Here is a 21,424-nt window from a genome sequence, read left to right as displayed (position 1 = left end):
GACTCATATGACATAATTTTTTCTGAAACTTTTGACACTCTAGATGACTTTCTAGTTGATATATGTTCCTGTTCTTTAGTATATTTTTCTAAAGCACGTGGTTTCTCTAAATTTTTGCCTGGAATATTGAATACAACTTTGATCATTATTAACTGGTTCTGTACTTATCAGATCATTTTGATTGTCGTGACTTTCATCAATATCACCTTCATTAATCTTTAGGACTAAGTCCAACAAAAAAGAGTACTCATCTATTCCCGTAGGTTTTTCACTAAAAAAAACTTTCTTTTTCTAGAAAAGACACATTTTTTGATACATATAATTTTTCAGATTTGAGGTCAAAACATTTATAACCTTTTTGATGACTTGCATATCGTAAAAAGGCACAAGGAATTGCACGAGAAAAGAATTTATCATTTTTATCTAAAAAAACAGATCATTTACACCAAAAAATCCTCAACCTAGAGTAATCTGAATTTTGTTTAAAAAGTTTTTCCACAGGAGAGATGTTGTTTAGCGAAGAGGATGGCATTCTGTTAATGAGATAAATTGCTGTTAAAGTGGCTTCACCCAAAAAAGTTTTTGGTACTTCATGTGTAATAAGTAAAGTTCTTGTTGTTTATATAATATGTCTATGCTTTCTTTCAGCTAAACCATTTTGTTGAGCAATATAAGGACATAATCTTTGATGTATAATACCGTGTATGTTTAAATAATCTTTAAATTCTTTTGATAAAAACTCTCCTCCCGAATCAGTGCGAAAAATTGAGATATCATTTTTAAATTAGTTTTTGACCATATTATGAAATATTTGAAAATGTGAGAAAACTTCGGATTTATGTTTAAGAAAATAAATCCAAGTATGTCTTGTACAATCATCTACGAAGATTACATAATATATAAAATCTTCTTTTGATATAACAGGTGCGGGTCCCTATACATCCGAATGTATTAACTCAAATTGTAAAACCCACGTTTTTCGAACAAAAAAAAATATAAATATTTTTTTTTGAAAGAAATCAGAGCCGGGTCGAACCCGGATCCGACCCAGACCCGCTAAGGTTATCGGGGGCGAGGGTTTCATTAAACCTTTCTTCCCTCCCGTGCGTCGCACTCTGTCGCGCCACTGCATACCCCCTTCCTCCCTCTGCCAAAAGGGGAAACCCCCTTTGGAGTTTCCCAATTCGAGCCCTCCCGTGCTTTTAAAAGCACGTAAGGGTGAGGGGGAAACCCTCACCCCTGCGCCTCCTTCCTCCTCCCCTCCCTCTCGGCTCTGCCCTCTCTGTGTGCGACGCCGGTCGACGACAGCGCCGCCTCCCTCACGTCCCGCTCGTCGTCGCTGTCACTACCACCGACCTCGCAGGTACGTCTCCACCTCTCCTCCTTTTTCCTTGCGGTCGTTGACGACCAAAGATGCAGGCGACCGCGCCGACGACATCCTCGTCACTGTCTACCTCCTTGTCTCTCCCTGCTAACCCGTTACCCTCCTTGCATCATCTCTCCCTCTGTGCTCTCTTTGTATTGCCAGGAGGCCGACGACCATCTGCAGTGTCTCCCTTTTTCCCTCTCTCTGTGTTCGTTGGGAGGTCGGCAAGAGGCTGGAGGCCTCTGCTGTGCCTTCCCCCTTTCCCCTTTTTCTATTTGGGGCTTGCCGAGGGTCGGTAGGTGGCCGACGACACCCTTGCCGCCCTTGCCACCTTTCTTGTGACCGTCAGGGGGGCGGCAGATGGTTGATGGCCCTCCCCTGCCAACCTTTTCCCCTCTGTCTCGGCCAACAGGCAGGTGCGATACCCCTGCCTGATTTCTTTTTTTTTCGGTGAAGCCAATGGGGGGGACCATAGTTTTTGATTGATCCTCGTGGCATGCGGTGCGCTACAGCTGCAGCATCCCGTGCGTCGCTGCGACACATGGTTCGCGCGACTGCGGTACTTGTGGTTGCAGTTGCGTGCACTTGATGCACACAGCTGCGGCACAATGCACAATAGTGGCTGCGGTGACACATGTTGCTCTCTGTGATGGCAAATGGGGGCTCCGTTAGTCCGGCAGGAGTAATGGGTGCTCGCCACCCTGTTCTGGGGCGTTGCAAGTTCAAAACCCAATGGTGGGGTTGGATAGCAGGTCCGGGCTCGCCTGGTGACCGAACCCGCACACGTAGCCTCCCTGTTCTCCTCTCTTCCTTTCTTTTAGTCTTTTCCCTGCTGTGATTTTCTCCCTATGTTCTTTTCTGTTCTTGAATTGGGTTCATGCTGAATATAGTTTGAATGACTTGATCAATGCTTATAAAATTGATTTTTTTAAGCACAGTTAAGATGATGGATAGGTTTGCAAAATTGTTTTCAAGTGCATTGACGCAGCAAATTGCATATGGCTATATACAAATTCTCATATGAAAAGTGTTCATGTTATCCCCTGGTTTACATGTGTTAAATATTTAGTTTTTTTTTTCTATGCATGTGAATGTATGGACATGTGCATGTATTGAAAACATGGATCATGAAAGTTTATTGTTATTGCACTCGCATGCTTATATACTTGTATGCATGTTTTCCTAGAGGTGAATCAAGGAAAGAATGATATTTCTCTTGTGCTTAGAATCAACATGTTATGCTTGATTAAGACATTAGTGCAAGGTTGCTTGCATATGCATGTGTATACATGGAATTAATGTATTTTGGCACGTACCGCATGGCGTGCGTGTTCACATATTTTAATTGGAACTGGTTCATGAATAAAAGTATGCATATGACTTGAGTATGCATCCGAATTGAACAAAGACATGCTTAATAATATTTTGTGGCTTACACATGATATATGTTTGCATTTCTGAATATGCATATAAATTTTCAGAAGGTGTGGTATGCATGCATTTTTTGTTCTCGAGACATGTCAAGATTTGGAATTATTTATATGCTTTGACTTGATGTGACGTTCTTAAACATCATACTATATGAAGTTTGTTTCAAATGCTTGTGTATACATGCATTGATGTGTGTTTCGCATGTACATAAATGCATGAGTTGTTCACTTGTCCCAATTGAGATGATTCATGAGTGAATGCATGTATGTGGAATGATTTCGTAAAGACATGCACATGAATGGCGAACACATGCATATGAATGTGACATATCATGCACATGGTTAAATTGACATATATAAATATGCATTTGGAAGCGTGTTGACCTCGTTGTATATATTGCAGGTTATGGTTTTTGCGTATGATGCATCAATAGCCTAAATGAATCATCACAGGCCTGGAGAGCCTTGAGCTTTGGTTGCTCTTTTTTTAATTGTTTAAATGCATCACAAAAATCACATTTATATTATGCTTTTAATTGCGTTATTCTATGTGTTTTCACGGGCGGGAGTTCTGTAATGGTTCTCGCACGAGTAGATGCAAGCTTTTGCCTTTACTTTTGCATACTGAATTGCAAACCTCAAATAATGGCTTTTAATAAGAGATAATTATTAAGAACAGTGTAATTTACGTTTTGGGATTTCCCATCGAAAGAACGAGGATCTTAGAAGTCCGGTCTTGGGGAGACTGTGAGGATACAAAAACTCTATGGGCTTTATTTTATCTTCTGAACTCGATATTGAGGTTCCTTCTCTTGGCCACGGTTTTAGGGACAGTCCGCCACTTGACCTGGGGGTGGTGTGTTTTGACATAATTGTTGTTTTGGTACTAAGAAAGTGACACTTGTGGGCGTAGGGTGTCCCCGACATTAGATGTGGAGGTCTAATGTTCTGATGGATGGTGTTGTTTCTTGATATCGGTCCAGGGCTAAGTTTGAAACCCAGTTATAAAATACAAATTGTGTGATAAGCTATCCTGGGATTTTACCCGTTTGGTGTATCTGCGGGTAACGATAATTAAAAAAAATAACTTAAATTGTATGCATTTAATAGGGCATGCATATGAAAAAGAGAAACTTTAATGAAAGATAATGAAATGTTCACGCATTGTATATAAATCATGCATATTCCTGCTATGCATTAGAATATGCATATTGTACTGTTCCTTTAATTATTACATGATGGTGAATGCATGATGTTTAATTTCTAATACATGCTAAATGTCTTGCTTACTTAAATTGTGATCCCTGATATTGCTTAATGTTCTCTCATGCTTAGAAATTATTCTCTGTTGCATGAAGGCTTAATTAAAATTATGAAGTTGTCATAATTGCTTTCCTCTAAATGATTGCATGAAATCTTATTTGTATTCGTTATGTTCACTTGTTTCATTAGAAGTACTTGTGCTCAGGATTTCGGTTCTGACACCCTACTTCTATGTTTTTTCGTAGCCGCAGATGATCAGTGAAGTTGACTAATTTCTGAGAGTATACGAGGGTCATACTTACTTTTTGTTTCTTTTAGTTCTTTTTATTTTTTGCAGTTGTTACTTCACTCTTGACTTGAGTATGAGACTCTTATTGATTCATTAATAAAGAGATTGGTTTGTTTGGTTATGAATGATAAATGTAAGTTCGTTTGTGGTGTGTGGTTATCCAGCTGAACATAAAACTGTAAGGACCCCAAATCTCTGGGAAGATTTCCACACTTGTTTTAAATTTTTTTTTTCGCATTTTCAAGGGGTATGAGTTGGGGTCGTTACACAAATGGTCGTGAAGAGACAAAATTTCTTTCTTGAAAAGGTAATCTTTTCATTTTTCCAAGAATACATTTTTCACATGTAAAGGTTTCAAAATTACAAAAAATTTCCATCTTTGGAAAAAACTGGAGCTTGGATACACTAGGATGTCTAAGTCTCTTGTGCCATAGATCTAAGTCAACCTTTTGAACATTACAACACAATGTCTTCTTGGGTATTTTTAAAAAATTCATATAGTACAGGCCTCCTTCTCTATGACCTTCTCCAATCAGCTTCCCTGACTGGTGATCCTGCATTCAACATACACAAGAGGAGAAGGAAACATTACATCCATGGTCAGACAATTGTGAAACAGATAAAAGATTTAGGTTGAGCTTAGGTATATATCTAATTTGTGGAATGCAAAATCTTTTTGAGTTTGGAAAACCTTTTTCAAAATTTTCTACTCCCTTGATTTCAAGGGATGTTCCATCAGCAGTAAAAACATTTGATCCATTTGAGTTATAGCATTCAGATAACATATCAATGTTTGGTATCATATGAAATGAAACACCTTAATCAAGGAGCCAAAGAGATTTACCAAGATCAGAGAAGCCCACGGAGGATACGTCGACTCCAGTGGATGAAGATGCTTCTTTGAGCAAAGGTTGTAGTGCTTCCACCAGTTGAGTCAAGGACATGCTTTCGATGGATGGTTCACTTGATTCTTGAGAAGATCCAACAGAGGCAACCTTCTTTTCATACGGTTTATTCAATTTCGGACAAAAAGTTTTTACATGTCCTGGTTCTCGACAATAGTAACAAATCACTTTCCTTTTCTCAAATTCATTTCCATTTCTCTCATCATTTGTCCTCCCATAATTTAGAGGTTTGTATGTACGAATATGATATCCCGATCTAGACACGGCTAGAACCGAGTTGTCATCACTCTTGATGATTCTATTCTTGAGCCTGTTCTCCACCACGGATATTGAGTACGGGTGCTCCTCCAAACTTTTGCAAGAACACAACTTTAAAGAATGTCACTTTTCTTCTCAACCTTTGAATGGCATGCCTCCCGATGCACCGATAAGAGTTGCTTGATCACAACCACGCTCTGATATCATGTAAGAAGATGAATTCTTGAATCTTCACCAAACGAAGCTTCAAATCGCTTCAACCAAAATACCGAAATGGATCATACACAAGAACCACAAGGGTTCATACAACAATACCCGAAAAAAGGTATACACAAGAGTGAAGAAAAAATATATTTATTGAATGGGCAACACACCCTTACAAAAGCTTAAAATACAAGGGGATAACATCCCATATTTATAATGCATGGAATAGGAGGAATGAGGGAGTCAGTTGGGCTTCCAACGGCTCTAAATAGAGCCGTTGGGAGTCCAACGACTCTCTCCTTTATGCTTTTTGACTTTAGTCAAAAAAGCATAAAGTCTACAAAGGTCCAAAAAATGAACTAAAAACTAAAGAAAACCCGAACTACACTGAGAAACTAACCTAATCCTAACTAAACTATAAAAGTATACTAAAAATTATAAGATTACATACTATGTTACATTATTTAACACCTTCAAGTAGCTTCCAGAGCCATGACCCTGTACCATGGTCCTCATAAACTCAGCCCAAAAACTGCAATTGGTTTCTTCAAGTTTAACCAGAATTAGTTTAATCAAGTCTGTTTTATCCATTTCCTAACTGATTTTCAATGCACACCATTCTAAAATTCAATTGTCAAAGTATGTATTGACTCAAAGTTTATACCAAATGGTCAAACTCTGAGAACACCACATCAACACACATGAAAATTAGGTATAATGTAATCAGTCCCCTGCTTCTGGCAGCAAAATAGGACCAAACAAAGCTGTTGCCAGCTAGTACTAGGAATAATGATATTAAACCTCACAAATATAACTCATCTAACCACCAAACTTGATTTCTTAGCTTCCCTTCACAAAAATGACTAATGAACTTATCAAAAGTATCTCCACGTTTTCAAAGCATCATTTCTTCCTAGTAAGTGTTAAACAAAAGAATCCCAAAGAACATTCTTCTATTTTTCAACAAATAATGCGAATCAAATTTATCATAACATGTCATGCTATATTGCCTATACGTTAAGATTTTTTTTTTAAAGTTCCATTACTATTATTTTTCCTAAAAATTTTACGCAAGAATTCCTTTTCATTTGAAGGAGAGGAACCTTATGAAAATTCTGCCACAATATTGGCCTGTCAAGAAGCTCTTGAAGAATCCATTTTTTCATAGGTTCATAATTAAATTTCTCATATGTTAATATATTTTGATGAAGATTTTAGGATTAATGATTTCAATTTTTTCATTCTGTTGGGGGGGGGGGTTAGGTACAATGGTATCAAAGTGAATTTTATTAATGGAAGTGTAATTTCAAAGCTATGCATTAAATTTCCTAATGAGGCTAGTTATTTGAGTTTGTAAAAGAGGTTTAACCTTGAAATGGGATTCTTTGGTTGCATTTTTTGCCGTGAAACTAGACCGTTGGATTGTCTAGGCATTTGAACACTTGTTAGAGCTCCAAACCAGTGCTTGTTCATATTACTTTATACAGGTTTAAGTCAAGGTGGTGAAGGACTGGCTTAGTGTCTTAAGAAATCTATACATGTTTATTTTCAGGGAGAGACTATTTCTTTTATAAATTTTCTGACCTTTACCTACACCATATTAAACTAAATGAATTGAGACAATATCTTGTGACATTTTATAAGTGGTTCCATATTTCTGCAGCCTTTTAGATGACTTTCTAAATTTATTTCTGATATCCTCTGTGTATCAGTTTTATGTAATCCATAGGAGGTTTTTGGTCTTATGACATGTTATATCGTTAGTTGTTTGGCTGTCCCTATTTTTTTTATTTTAGAGATTGTACTTTTGTTAGCTGACAGGAAATTGTGGATTCTTGTAATTTTCAGCAAATCTTGCATATGGATTTTGATTGGAATACAAATGACATTAGTATAATTCTGGACGCAAAATTGGCAATGCCATTGCTAGGAACAGCACAGATTCTAATCAACAGGATTCATATCAAGGGTGATGTATGTGAAATGGCATTCTGCCAAATTATACTTTTCCAACGAGTTTTCTAGTTGATCTAAGATTACAAGTTTTTCTTTGTTCTATTAGCATGCTATTTTCAAATATGAATGTGATGATGGAGCTGTAATTTGTTTAAGATTTATGTTCGTGCTGGTAGTAGAGTCCATGTCTAATTTGCTGTTTCATGATTTACTCTGATGCTTTTTATAATATCATTGCATGTTTTTCTTTTGAATTATTGTGGCCCAGACTTTTCAGCTAAGCTCTGAAATCAGATATTTAGGATTTCTGGTTTTGCTTTTGATAAAAGGTTTTGGATCTGTAATTTCTTCCCTCAATGATGCACATCTCTTAAAAAATCATAACACCCATTGTCTGTTGCTGAATAAAGTCTTCTGATTAGAAAAAGCTGCCAGTTTTTTATAGTAGCATTCAAAGATTCATACTAATTTACTTGGTAACAGAAGGGAGACACTGCCTAGAGCTGGCACGGTTCTCATTAGCATTCAAGAAAAATGGTATTAAAGCAAGAAAAGCAGTCCAGTTCTATTGCGCTTGGATTGACTTGTCTACGGTATCCATCAACCAAATAATAAATTCTTGTTTTATAACACATTTGGCAGGTTGAGTATGGTAAATTTGATACAGAATACTTAAAAGCTTCATGGTAAGCTAGTTGAATTGAACCACAATATTGAAGCTATGAAGAAATTCAAATGTATATGCGTGTATGTATGCATAAAATTGTGTAAATATTACTTTTCTGAATAAGAGGAGAAAATTCAGTGGAACAGATTAAAGTAATGGAGACCTTACATAATGAAGATGATGATAGATGTGTAACGTAGCTGACTTAACTAATGATTGCAATGGGGTTGTTCAATGTTGGGTGAATAATATGGGAGCTGAATGAGTGCTTCTAGACATTGACATAGTTTCTATCATGCATTTATCCTTTATGACATTTGCAAAAGTATTCTTTTCTCTTCTTAGTTATGTTTATGTCATATCTGTGGTGGCATCAAGTTGCATTGGTATAGCTGCATGGATAAATGAACTCACTTTGTTTCATATGTAGCCAGGTGGAGGCTTCACATTTGCTTGAAGGCTTTCATGATTAAATACATTCTTCATGCATTTATGATAAAGCTACCGACAGTGAATGGAAGCAACTGCTGCGAAAATATAATTATAACCATCTAAGCTACTTGTGTGAGTATCTTATGTTTTAAACCACAATCTTAACCAGACAATCTTGATAACAACCAAAATAACCACTTTCTTATATCAACTGAAACCATGATAATTTGTTCCTTGCCTTCTTATATGATTCTAGCTCAAAGAATTGTGTAGTAGAGCATTATGAAAAAGTAAAAAGAACTGTATTGAAAAATTGTGTGGATGGAATAGTGTTTGTAAATGAACAATGTTGCTGAATTAGATCTTACAAATTTCAATCCTAATCATGATAAGTAGGGACAATTTAAGATTCATTTCAGTGAAGATAAGTGTGGACAACAAATCTTAGTTGGTCAGATTTCCCACATTTAAATGGGCACTTACGAGACATGACAAGGACACACTTGGTAGAACATGAGAGTTTTGTTAAACTAGGTCAGAGGGACACTGCTGTACATCACACATACACATACACATACACACACACACATGTAAATATATGTCTGTGTGTGTATGTGTGTTAATCTAACTTTAAATCCTTTGTATTAATGTTAGCAAGATTCAACTGATTCAAATGACTAAACACCCTCAAAAGCAGTGGCATTTTTTAAAATATATAGTTACTTTTAGAGGTAAGAGATGCCTCTTATTTTGGATGGAAAAGGAAAATTAAAGACGTTTTTGTAATTTTATTTTGAAAAGTGAGTCATTTTTTGACCCATAAAAAATAACTACATATTCCAAAAATTGCCACCTTTTGAGGGTGTTCTATCATCTGACTGCTAATGTTACTACAAAGGGTATAAAGTTATATTAACTCTCTCTCTCTCTCTCTCTTTATATATATATATATATACACACACACTCACAAACTTAAGTGCAATTTCTTGAACAATGATTCTAAACTCTTATGATTATTAAAAATTATGTGACTAATAACAAATTAAAACGAAGTAAACAAAAAGTAATTAATCAAGAACATAAAGGGCACATTTGGAAGAGAGAAAGATGTAGGAAAAGTGATGCAAAATGGAAAATCCGTACGGATTTTCTGACCCTTCCAAACAAGAGACTTTTTCGCTGAGAGAGTTTTTCTAAAAAGTACACTTTTTGATAGGAAACATTCCTCCATGGGGAGGGGGGAGGGGTGGAGGAATGTTTCCTACCAAGAGAAAATTTATTTTTACACTCCCCACCACCCATCTCACCACATCTCACCACCACCCACCATCTCACCATCACCGCCACCATCCACCTCACCACCATCACCACCACCCTCCTCCTCTCTCTCATTTTTTTACATTTTCTCACTCTGTTTTTCTCATGTTACACAAACAAGCGAAAAACTTTCTTTTGGAGAACTCATATCCAAAACTCTCATAGGCAAAACTTTCATTTCCTATGAGAGTTTTTCTCTCTTCCAAACGTGCCCAAAGAGATATAGATGAAATTAGGGAGACATTGTTGACTGTCTCACACAAGTTTCATTATGTCCATGAAGCGTTGTGGTAAGTCTGATATTGTGTTCAGTGTCATGAGCTGTTGACACAGGACATGCATGTCCAATGAAGTATCCATGTAACATAGTCGTTAAGCCACTAAGGGGCTTTTGATTGTACTTGACTTTTTTCTCTGGGGAAGTTTCTCATGTTGCACCTTGGCAGCTACTCAGATGCAACAAATTTCTCTAGAAAAATGGAATTTTATGACAGATTTCCTAGAAAAAGTTTCCCCATGTTTGTTTGGTTAAGGGAAAAGCACACACCCAAGTTTCCCCTTTTCAAAAAGTTTCCCATTTCATCAAATGAATCCTGGATACCATTTGATTGTTTAGGACAAAATTCTCCTAGGATTTTTTTGCTTATAAGCTTCTTGTTGGATATGGATAGCTTGCAGAATCTAAATGAGCAGCAATATATGCACGATAGGTCATGGATGTAAACTCAAAATTTTGATATTTTGTTTTAGAAGTTTGATCAAAATCTATTTCGTTTGGATCCATTTATGTATTTTTTGCATAAAAACAATTAATGTTGTTAGAATCAAATTGAATCAGCCTGAAACATCCAATTCAAATCAAATCAGTTCTTCACCATTTTTCTAGAAAATTTGCTGAATCAGTTCCCTTTCGATTTTTTGTTTTTGTATCATAATTATAATATTTATCGGCTATTTGATTGTTTAGGCATTAAATGCATATTTTTAGAATTTGATTAGACCTTATAAGTCACCAATTACTTCATTTCTATATTTTCCTATTTTTATTTTTATGACTTTTTTAACCATTTCTTTAAAAAAAAATAAAAAATTAAAAAGGCTGTTTCAGAACAAATGAATTCAATTCTGAATCAGCCTATTCTCTGAGTTGTTTTGAAAATTGATTAATTTCAAAAACCAATTCTGACAACATTGAAAACAATGAAACAAGTCAAACTTAACTGGTAAAAAGCAAAAAAAAATCTTTATCAAAACATCATTAGTCTCACTCACAATAACATACTTCTAACCTATTTCTAGCATAATTGAAACTCTAGCAGGCTTAAGCACCAACCATGACATTTTTAAATACTAAGTTACTAACAAGGCATTATTATATTGTATGATTTAAGGCTTGGCATCTACAAGCTGCATGAGCTTTTCATTGATGTCAAATAGTTGCATAATTCTGTTGTGTTGTGAAGTGAGAAAAATATATGTTGTACCAGGCGTATTATTGACAGCTATTGTTGAAAGAATTTACCAAAACCAGAGTTTGAAGAAGCAACACACATACACATTCGCATGTGCATCATCTGGAAAAATGACTTGTGCGAACTGCTGAGCCAAAAATCCAGGTATCTCTATAGTTTGAATCACAAACAATTAACATCTAACAACTAGCAAAGTATCTTATTCATCCAAAAGATGAAGTATATTTAGAAAGGACAAAAGTAGTTCAAGTTGATGAAATTAGAGTCCTCTCATTGTTAGATGGGTTCCTTTCTTTCATCCCAACTAGGTATCACATGATTAACAGAAGGTTTAATGAGCAAGAGACTGAGAGGTCACTGATAGGGAAAGAGGCAGGAGCAGGTCCGGAGAGGCTGGCTATCTATCTGATACATGATCCATCCTCCTCCTTTGTTCCAGCCTAGAGCAGGCATTTAAAGCTAGACACACATATCCCTACATAATTAGAATGAAATATCATTTGTATTAAATCCTTGCGTACCTTCGTCACTGCTTTTTAAGCATTTCAAAAGTTCCTGTCTATTTTGTTAAGTATCTACAGGTTGTAATAGAAAATGGCACTGTGTTTGACTTATGCAAACATATTCTCTTTTGTTTTTTTTTTCCTGTTATGGTCACCAGTATCTTTGCATCTGCATCTATTTTGTCCTTGTTTCTAAGGGATTACATTGTTATACAGCTTTGCTTTTCTCCAATACTAGATGGACAAGCTATTCTTTATTCATTTGAAACTACTCCAGAATTGAGCATTGGTGTTGCATTTGGAAGTGGACAAAATCATGCACTACTTGAGGCTGAGTTGCCTGGTGTTTCTACTTGGCTGGTATGTCTTTCTGCTGTATGTTCTTCTAAATAAGAAATTACCATTGAAATCAAGTAATGCATTTATTAATTGATTCATTAATCAAAAAAGGACTATAGTTACATTATTTGTCATTCAAAAGACTTCAGCCTAGACCCAAAAAAAGAGGTTGTCTCGAAGCTAAAGAGGTTGCATGACAATATTTGTTGAGCAGTTTAGAAACAAGCTCAGAACCCGTATCTAGTTGTACCTTTACTAAATTTTTTAAACTGCAACTCCCAAATCACAAAATATCCCTCGTGGTCTTTTGTTGTCAAGCTGGCATTTGCTTCCTGTGAAACTAAGATTGCTAGGAATAAATTTAACAATTTTGATAAAATGTATCTTTATTAATTTTTATCTGCAGAAAGGAACTGCTAATTCCTAATTGTTTGCTGGCACATAGTTTTGCCTTCTTCAATCGAGATATTCTGATGGCTATTTTTTTCTGTCATTATGGAATTGTGTACTTTAGCATTTCCTGCAACTTTTGAGCTGCATACTGGGTCATGGATCTCGTGTATTAGTCCTTTATTTCTAGCAATTTGTCACATAAGCAGACACACAGCATGCATTGATAAGTTAAAATTTCAATGAACAACTATCGAAGTAAATTTTAGCTTAGATAATGTGCATATACTGACATACATGCACATACCTAAATAATATGGTTTTAAATGCTTATGTTCCTCCCTAAACTCACATGCACTAAACCAAAATACCATCCCTATTCTTTTCAGGCTAAGCTCATGTCTATACCATGAGAATTTTTTGTGGCATGAAAATCCACACTCCTTTCATGCCTCCCTAAGATTCAGCCTGTAGTATCTTTGTCTCCAGCTCTTTGGGTGAAGCAACTAACTCCCATACACATTACATGATTCTTGCATGTCAAGTTTTCTCATGTTGTAGAAGGAATATTAAGAAAATGCCATTTGTTCATCATAATGTTCTCATACATAGTTTGATGAGAAGTGTAGATTGTTGTGAAAAGATAAATCACAACTTAAAGGTAACAAGTATAACAAAATTTTTAGTAAAAGACCTACTTAACTAAAATACTTAGTAATAACATTTTATTTTCATGGAAACAACTTTAATTGTTATTGTTGAAGCTTCATGGTATTGTTTAAACTTCTTTTATTTAATGGACAGGTTAAACTTCTTACAGATTCCTTGGTTAAGACAATGGTTGAACCACTTCGCAGATGTTACCCCTTGCCATTGGTAAATCATAAGAGAACTGTTGTTGGTGGCATAGTTTCTGTTACCATTGTTTCTGTTAGCAATCTTCTCAGAGCTAACTTAAAAGGACAGAAAGCATTTCCATGTCATGGCCCACCAGAACACCATAGATCTACAGAGAGTAGTGATGATGCTGATTTGCATGCATTTGTTGAAGTGGAGCTTGGAGATTTATCACGAAGGACAGATGTAAAACAAGGCTCAAATCCAAACTGGAATGCTACCTTTGACATGGTGTTGCCTGAACATACAGGCACTCTCCACTTGCATCTTTATGAGTGGAGTTCAAGCAATGTGAAGCTTGATCATCTTACTAGTTGTGAGATAAAGGTTTTTATTTTCATCTTTTTGGTTAAGCTTCAGTTTTTCTTTATCTTTTATTCTGTAAATGTATGCATTTCCATATAATGCCTTGTGATTTATGCAGATGACTTATGTTGCAGATGATTCTATAATATTTTGGTCTATAAGACCTGAATCTAGAACACTAGCCAAACATGCTGAATGTTGTGGAAAAGAGGTTGAAATGGTTGTTCCTTTTGAGGGAACCAACTTAGTGGAGGTTTGCATTTCTTGTTTACATACCTTCATTTCTTTTAAATACTGTATAAATGGCTCAGTTCTTATATGAAATATTTCTGCCATAGGATGTCAATAAGTAAGCTGGATTGATACATTCCTTGAGAATTGTGGTTCTTGTTTCAGCTGCTGTGAGTTTAACTTTTGAAATAACTTGGAAAAATGTCCTCTTTCAATCTTCAGGAAATGACGAGTAAAGTTTGCCCTAATGATGTGTTTTTGTTTTATTGATGTAAAGGAGTCTTTATATCATTGTAAACTATTGTAATTGATTTCATTATATAATGATCTAGTCACAATATCAATATTGTTATATGTTCAATCTGTTTTGATTTTTCTATTGGAGTCATCTTTATAAGGGCTCTTTTTTGTAATTGTGCCCTCACTTATTAATGTCATTTCCTTAAATACTACCCAATGTATTTAAAGGATGAATGAGAATGACCCATAGAGGAATATTGCAGCCCCAAACCAATCGTTTGTTAAGTTGTATGTATATATATGCTTTGTATATATTCATATATATATATATATATATATATATATATATATATATATATATACATATGTACATATATGTGTTTATAATTATGTAATAGGTAAATACTTATTAGGGGTATTTTGGTCATTTCAGTTCTTGTAATAAGCTGCGCCCATTATGGGTACATTAGTACTTTTAATTTACTTTTTTTTTATCCTTTTCTGTTTTTATAGGGACTATTTGGTCAAATGACCAAATGGAGCTGTTGTGTTCTTTTTGGGAGCTTTTAGAACAATCCAACAACTATATTTATAGTTGTTGGGACAGTCCAACAGCTCTATTTGAGACTACCTTTTGTGTATAAATAGGGGTGGACCTCCATCTTGTTCTTTAATGCTTTTCTTAAGCATTCATGCTCAATAATATATATATTTTTCGTTCTTGTGTTCCTCTTTTAAATTATTTGTTGTCTTGAATGCATTTAGTGCTTGTGTAGTGCCTTTGTGCTTTTGTATTGTCCCTTAGTTGAACTTGTGTTGTGCATGTGCACTTTGTGTTTATGATCTTGTAAGCCCTTAGAGGCCCTTGTTTTGTGTTTTCGCATATTTCATTACATGGTATCAGAGCCAAAAAATCTTTCTTAGCATTTTTCCTTTTGGGATTCTTTGGTTCAAGTTCGTGCTTCGTGACCGTTGTGTGGCTTGCATTCAAGGAAAATCTTGACCCGATATGTATCTTAAATCTTTAGTGTTATTTGAGTTGTCTATCTCATGCATTATGCATAAGAAAGTACTCATTTTTCTTATCTTTGAAAAGTTATTTGTTATTTTTGCTAAAAACTAAAATCTTTAAATGTTTTTCAAAATTATTGTTGGATTTATTTTTATTAAATGTTTTATAAGGTTTATAAAATTTGTTTGATCTTATGAAATGATATATGTATGCTTTTATAAGATCTAGTTTGAATCTTAGATTTTTTAACTTGTTTTATATGTATGTATATGATATAGTATTCTTAAGCATGTATTGTTATTTAGATGCTTTATTTGAACACTTCATGGTTATAAATGCCAAATCATGTTTCGTATTTATTGTTATATTAAAATTTGTTTGTTTTTGAAAAATTGTTAAATGCTTGAAAATAATTTAAAATATTAATTTAAAAATGGTTTGGTGTGTCATTCACAAGTATGTTTTATGAGATTTGCTTTGATGTATTATTATGTGAAACATAAAATATTTTATGAAATATTAAAAAAAAGTTATGATTAAGATCTTACTGATCATGGATACTTTGTTATTTTTGAAATTTGAATAAATATTTTTTATATTGATATATGATCCTTATGCATAAGGTATTGAGCATGAATTCTTTTTATGGGAGCTATTCACTTTTATGAATGTTTTTAAAATTATTAAAAATAGTTATGTTATTGTTGGTCCTTTTGTGGCCCTTGTGATCATCTCTGTGGATAATTATGTCACGTATCATATGTTACTTTTCATATATCTTGCATTTAAGTAATCTATTACTTTCATGTATGCTTAAATGTGTTTTTATATATATCTTCCGTGATTCTTCATAGCTTTTGTATAGGATATGTGGCTTTAAGTTATTAAGATTATTGCATGTACATGAATTTTGATCTCTTTATAAGTATCCATAATTAGTAGTACTTGTATATGCTCTTGGTTTCCTATATGGTTTTTTGAGAATCTCTATATATGTTTTTGTTAAAATGCAAAATATAATAATATAATATTTATTTTTATTTAATTTTATTCTTTCTTTATCTTTATTTTTATCTAGTTCATTTCGAACTAGAAATAGGAATCTAGTCAAGATCCCATTTGAACTTGACTAGATATATAGTCGTTGGACCTAGTCCAATGGCTATAATTAGATTCGTTAGACTAGATCCAACGACTTTAAAGAAGAGCTCTTCTTCCTTTTCTTGTATAAATAGGGGTGATCCCCTCCATTTCAACTTAATGCTTCTTAAGCATTTCTCATAAGAAATAAAGTTTATTATTTTTATTGTGTTATTTCATTTATACCCTTTTGTGGGTTGTGCTTATAGTGTCTCCAATAGACACCCATTGTGAGCTTTTGTGCGTTTGTGGAAGATCATCATTTCATTACAGTTTTGACCCTCTTTAATGTTGTATGTCTTTGTTGTTTCATAGCAGACTTGCTTGTATTGACCATGCATATGATTGCATCAATTGACATCTTGTTGTGTATATGATTGCACTATATTCATTCTAAGATTTCATCTACCTTTATTGTATTTGATTTGAAAATTTATTTTTTCAAATTGGTTACTATTATTTGAAAATTGATTTTCATGAGTATGTATTGCCTTCTTATGACATTTGTTTTGTCCATCACATATTTCATTTCATTTTGGCCTTTTTGTTATTGAATCAGGGTTAGCCGTTGAGGTGAGTTATGTGTGCACCTCATGTCATCTTATCAGTCTAGATTTTCAAGGTTTATGAGTGAAGTGTTGTCACTTGTCTTGGGTTTGATTGATAGTTAATTGGCCTCTGGATCCATGTTGGATTTGTTGAACCAGAGGTGTTTGTTAGGGTGAGTTGTGTGCACCTCATTTTTTGTCAGTTTAGATTGTTGGCTTATTAGTTCGGGTCTAACTGATGGTTGTCTGATCTCTGGTTCTATGAGTGTGTTGTATCACTCATTTGTTTATTTGGCCACTATTATTATGTTGGATGCTTATAATCTTGTTTATTTGTGATGGGTATCTATTTTTGAAACCATGGTGTTTCGAAAGATTATAAAATTGATATCCCTATTCTTCTTAGTGACATTAGTTTGTTTTCATTACAAGCTCTCTTACCTCGTGTGTTCTTTCTTAGTATGTTTCCTATTTAAGTATCATTTTATGTATAGACAAAAGATGTTATTTTGTGGTGAGTTATGTGCACCCATTGGTTATTCACATTTTTTGTGTGTTTGTATTATGTTCTTTGTTCTAGTAGCTGATATACTTGAATATTAAGGTTTTTTTCTTATTTAACTATCATTTTATGTAGACAAGAGATGCTATTTTATGGTGAGTTATGTGTACCCATTGGTTATTCATACTTTTTGTGTGTTTGTATTATCCTCTTGTTCTAGTAGCTGAAATACTTGAATATTGATGTTTGTTTCTTATTCAAGTGTTATTTTATGTAGACAAGAGATGTTATTTTGTGATGAGTTATGTGCACCCATTAGTTAATTACACTTTTTGTGTGTTTGTATTATCCTCTTGTTCTAGTAGCTGATACACTTGAATGTTGAGGTTTGTCTCTTATTTAAGTGTCCTTTTATGTAGACAAAAGATGTTTTGCTAATGTGGTGAGTCGTGCACCCATTGGTTATTCACACTTTGTGTTTGTTAAGCCCATAAGTGGCATTGTGATTGTACTCTTGATCTAGTAGCTAATACACTTGAATTTTGACGTTTGGACGTCTAGTGATGTGATTGCTTATGGCGGTCGAACTATTGTTGAGATTTGCAAAATATCATTTCTTGATATTTGTGGGATTTTTAAAATCTATTCATGAAATTTCTAAACTTTTACTACTTGTTTTTTCCTTTTATGAAAAAATGTTTATTGATAAAATTTCATGCATTTTATTGATAACATACATATATATATATATATATGAAAAAATGTTTATTGATAAAATTTCATGCATTTTATTGATAACATATATATATATATATATGTTTTAAAGATTGTTATTTGGTTCCTTGTACTTAAATCCATTCTAGGTTGTGTGAAAGAATTCAGATGGGTTGTGATTTATGAGGTTGCTCTCATTCATTATTATGTACATTAAAATATTGCATATATATATATATATGTTTCGTATTGATTATCTTGTTCACATTGTTGTGTGCATAAATTTAATTAACTCCTCTTTTTTTTAGGGTCCTTTTTTTTGAAGTGTTATCATAACATATCAACTTTTTCATACTTTTCAAATAATGAAATTCAGTTAAAGTGTGCATTTTTGTAAAACGAATATCTTATTGTTGATAGATGTGTTTATATGGTTTTGGATCTCAAACCGGTCAAATTTGGGTTTAGATCAACCCCATTTGGATTAGGGGCATAATCATCATTTTTAAAAAAGATTATGAGCTTTTGGGGCAAGGGACATGATCCACTTAAGGATAACACAATAAGCCAACTAGGGCTTGCAACATAATATAAAAAATATATATTTTATTGATAAAATGCTTAGTAAGAAGATGGACTTCGAGTCTTAATTTTGCATTTATGACTTATGGGGTCTCCACCTTCTTTTCATCTGAAACTCCTGACCTAGTAGATATGTCTGCAACTAATTTCATTTGAGAGAGAATATATCTTCTGAGAGAGTAGGTAACCTCAATTCTTGAAAAGTATCTCAAAAACCCCATGTCAGCCGTATCAAAAGTTTTCTTTAAAATTGATTTAATTTCAATAACACCTTCTTTGTCATTTCCTGTGATGATCATATCATCAACATATAGAAGAAGAATCATAATTGTAGTGCCTGTTTTCTTGACAAAGAGAGCAATGTCAGTATAATAAGAGATAAATCCTAAATTAATCAAAACATTAATAAATTTATCATATCAAGCCTTAGGAGTTTATTTAAGACCATACAAGGCCTTTTTAAGTTTTAAAAGTTTTATATTTAAATTAACCCATGGGGGGGGGGGGGGTTCCGTGTAAACTTCCTATGTAAAAAGATGAGTTCTTTAATCATCACCGAACGAAGCTTCAAATAGCTTCAACCAAAATACCAAATATCAATACTCACAAGAACTACAAGCGTTCATACAACAATACCCGAAAAAGGGTATGCAAAAGAGAAGGAAAAATATATGTATTGAGAGGGCAAAACACCCTTGAAATCCTTACATTAGGAAGGGGCTTTGCCCCATATTTATAGACATTGAAATGAGAAGGAAGAGGGAGCCGTTGGGAGTCCAACGACTCTCTTGCTTTTCGACTAGTCAATGTTTGACTTAGTCAAGAAGCCTAAAAAGTCCAAAAAGAAAAAAAGTAAAAACCTATTTTAACTTGACTTTCTAACTAGACTAATTCTAACTCGACTTTACATATAATTTAACACTCCCCCTCAAACTTACGGTTGGATAACCGAAAGTTTGTCCAATAGAAAGTGAAATTGAGGAGCAACGAGAGGTTTAGTAAAGAAATCTGCCACATAGGGAAGATCAATGGTGCCGTGTAGAAATTTCTCTCGCACATAGTGATAATCCATCTTGATATGCTTGGTTCGTTCGTGGAATGTTCAGTTGCTAGCAATATAAATAGAACTTTTGTTGTCGCAGCACAACCGCGATGCTCCTGTACTTGTAACACCCATGTCTTGAAGCAAGCGCCTTAGCCAGACTACTTCCATGGTAGTTGTAGCCATGGCTCTGTAGTCAGCTTTAGTTGACAAAAGAAAGACCTTTTGTTGCTTCTTGCACCTCCAAGAGACCAATGATTCCCCTAAAAACACATAAAAACTAGAAGTAGTATTTAGGATCACCTCCCCAATTTGCATCAATATAAGTATTTAGATCTAAGAAAGAAGAAGCAAACAAGAAAAGTCCTCAAAAAATAGAAGTTTTAATATATCTAATAATACGTAAAACAACTCTAATATGGACAATGGTAGGAGCATGTTGAAATTGGCTTGCTGTGTGAACGACATGTGTAATGTCAGGTCTTGTAATGGAGAGATAAGACAGTGCCTCGACAAGTTGTCTGTAAGGTGTTGAATTTTCAAGTAGTTCTCCATCATCAATTTTCATTTTGACATTTACAACTTCGGGAGTGTTAACCTGTCTTCCATCTCAGATACCAGACCTGTCAACAATATCTAAGAGAAAATTTAGATTGAGTTAGTAAATAACATCTAGGAGAATAAACAACTTCTATTCCAAGGAAGAATTTTAGAAAACCCAAGTCACTCATTTCAAAATGTGTTTTGAGAAACTTTTTAATATTGTCAACTCCTTGTTTATCACTTTCAGTGATGATCATATCGTCGACATAGAGTAGAAGAATAATGATATCTGTATGAGAATTCTTAATAAACAAAGTTGTGTCAATAAGACAGGATTGAAAACCAAAATAAAGCATAACTTGACTAAACTTGTCATACCAAGCTTTTGGGGCTTGCTTAAGTCTATACAAAGCCTTATTTAAACGAAAAGTTTTTCCTTTAGGAATATTGATGCTAGGTGGTGGGTCCATGTATACTTCTTCAGGTAAACTTCCATTTAGAAATGCATTTTTGACATCCATTTGGTATATATGTCATTTCTTTACAGAGGCAAGGGCTATTAGGATCCTTACTGTGGTCATTCTAGCGACTGGGGCAAAAGTATCTTTATAGTCTATTCTATATTTTTGGGAATAGCCTTAAACAACTAATCGGGCTTTAAACCTCTCAAGAGTGCTACCACTTTTGGTTTTAATTTTATACACCCATCGACAACCTATAGGCTTTTTGCCTATTGGAATATCTTGAATGGTCTAGGTATTTGCCTTTTCTAAGGCTTTTAATTTTGCTGTCATAGCTTTAATCCATTCAGGTTGTTCTTTTGTTGTAGCATAGTTAAAAGATTCTGTGTAGGAGTGTATCAAGGCAATGTAGGCT

General features: G+C 34.3%; 1 protein-coding gene across 4 annotated transcripts in view; it reads left to right on the top strand.

The window, feature by feature from the left end:
• ATSYTF (C2 domain-containing protein) overlaps window positions 1-21,424 on the top strand; it is a 90,973-nt gene that overhangs the window by 49,814 nt on the left and 19,735 nt on the right. For all 4 annotated transcript variants that reach the window (XM_090019334.1, XM_090019335.1, XM_090019333.1 and 1 more), the window contains 4 exons: window positions 7,564-7,689; window positions 12,279-12,422; window positions 13,596-14,015; window positions 14,113-14,247. In XM_090019334.1, coding sequence (XP_089875460.1) covers window positions 7,564-7,689; window positions 12,279-12,422; window positions 13,596-14,015; window positions 14,113-14,247 — 825 coding nt within the window. The remainder of the gene's footprint in view (window positions 1-7,563; window positions 7,690-12,278; window positions 12,423-13,595; window positions 14,016-14,112; window positions 14,248-21,424) is intronic.

Source organism: Nuphar pumila, chromosome 10 (genome assembly GCF_984573655.1).
Source record: "Nuphar pumila chromosome 10, dmNupPumi1.hap1.1, whole genome shotgun sequence".
In the NCBI taxonomy this organism is placed as follows: Eukaryota; Viridiplantae; Streptophyta; class Magnoliopsida; order Nymphaeales; family Nymphaeaceae; genus Nuphar; species Nuphar pumila.
This window is presented reverse-complemented; position numbering and strand designations above follow the sequence as displayed.